The sequence below is a fragment of the Passer montanus genome, unplaced genomic scaffold (genome assembly GCF_014805655.1).
Source record: "Passer montanus isolate IOZ18808 unplaced genomic scaffold, ASM1480565v1 scaffold1531, whole genome shotgun sequence".
NCBI classification, from domain to species: Eukaryota; Metazoa; Chordata; class Aves; order Passeriformes; family Passeridae; genus Passer; species Passer montanus.
This window is the reverse complement of record NW_024362397.1, coordinates 2412-3386: the sequence shown is the minus strand read 5'-3', so window position 1 is coordinate 3386 and position 975 is coordinate 2412. Positions and strand designations below refer to the sequence as shown.

General features: G+C 73.5%; 1 protein-coding gene across 1 annotated transcript; it reads left to right on the top strand.

Moving 5' to 3' along the window:
- Nucleotides 1-69: 69 nt before the first annotated feature.
- Nucleotides 70-937, top strand: LOC120498871 (nuclear factor 1 X-type-like; the record flags this gene model as incomplete). The annotated part of the gene is made up of 2 exons (XM_039702057.1): nucleotides 70-144; nucleotides 735-937. Coding segments are annotated over 2 exons (272 nt in total), but the record flags the coding sequence as incomplete, so codon positions are not given.
- Between the last annotated feature and the right edge of the window lie 38 nt (nucleotides 938-975).

Below are 975 nucleotides of genomic sequence, written 5' to 3'. Positions count from 1 at the left end.
TCCCACCCCGTGTCCCCCCCGTGCCCCCGGGTGACGCCGCTGTCCCCCGCTGTCCCCCGCTGTCCCCAGGCCACCTGACCTTCCAGGACTGCTTTGTCACCTCGGGGGTCTGGAACGTGACGGAGCTGGTGAGGGTGTCCCAGAGTAAGTGGGGACAGCGGGACACCGGGAGGGGACACCGGGACACCGGGGACATGGGGACACCGGGAGGGGACACTGGGGGACAGCTGGGGACAGGGCCAGGGGGCTCCGGGCTGGGAGGACACCGGGACACGGGGACATGGGGAGGGGACACCTGGGGACACCGGGAGGGGACACCGGGACACGGGGAGAGGACACCGGGGCCTCTCCCCCCGCCGGGCCCCCCTTTTTGGGGTGTGCCACCCCCCAGGACCACCCGGCCCCCCCAAACTTTGGGGTCTGGGGTTTTCCCTCGCACCCCACAAACCCCCGGGACCCCCAGAACCCGCCCCCAATTTGGGGGTTCACCCCCCCGGGGTTTGGGGGCTCTCCTTGGCATCCCACAAACACCCGGGACACCCCCCGACCCCTCCAGACACGGGGGGGGGGGCTGGGACCCCCGGGTGGCCCCGGACACCTCCTGGGGGTGACACCCCTGACCCCGAGGGTGACACCCCGACCCGGGAGGTGACACCCTGTCCCCAGAGGTGACACCCTGTCCCCGAGGGTGACACCCCTGACCCCGAGGGTGACACCCCGACCCGGGAGGTGACACCCTGTCCCCAGAGGTGACACCCTGACCCCGAGGGTCACACCCTGTCCCCGCAGCGGCCCCAAGCGCCCCAAGGCGCTGGACGAGGCTGACCTGGAGGCTCCGGGGGACGAGGTGTTCTACCCCGGGCCGGGCCGGTCCCCCGCCCCCGGCAGCAGCCAGGGCCCCTGGGGGGGCGACGTTGACACCGGTGGGTGACACACGGGGGGGGCTGGGGGCGCCAGGGCCGGGGGGGACACGGG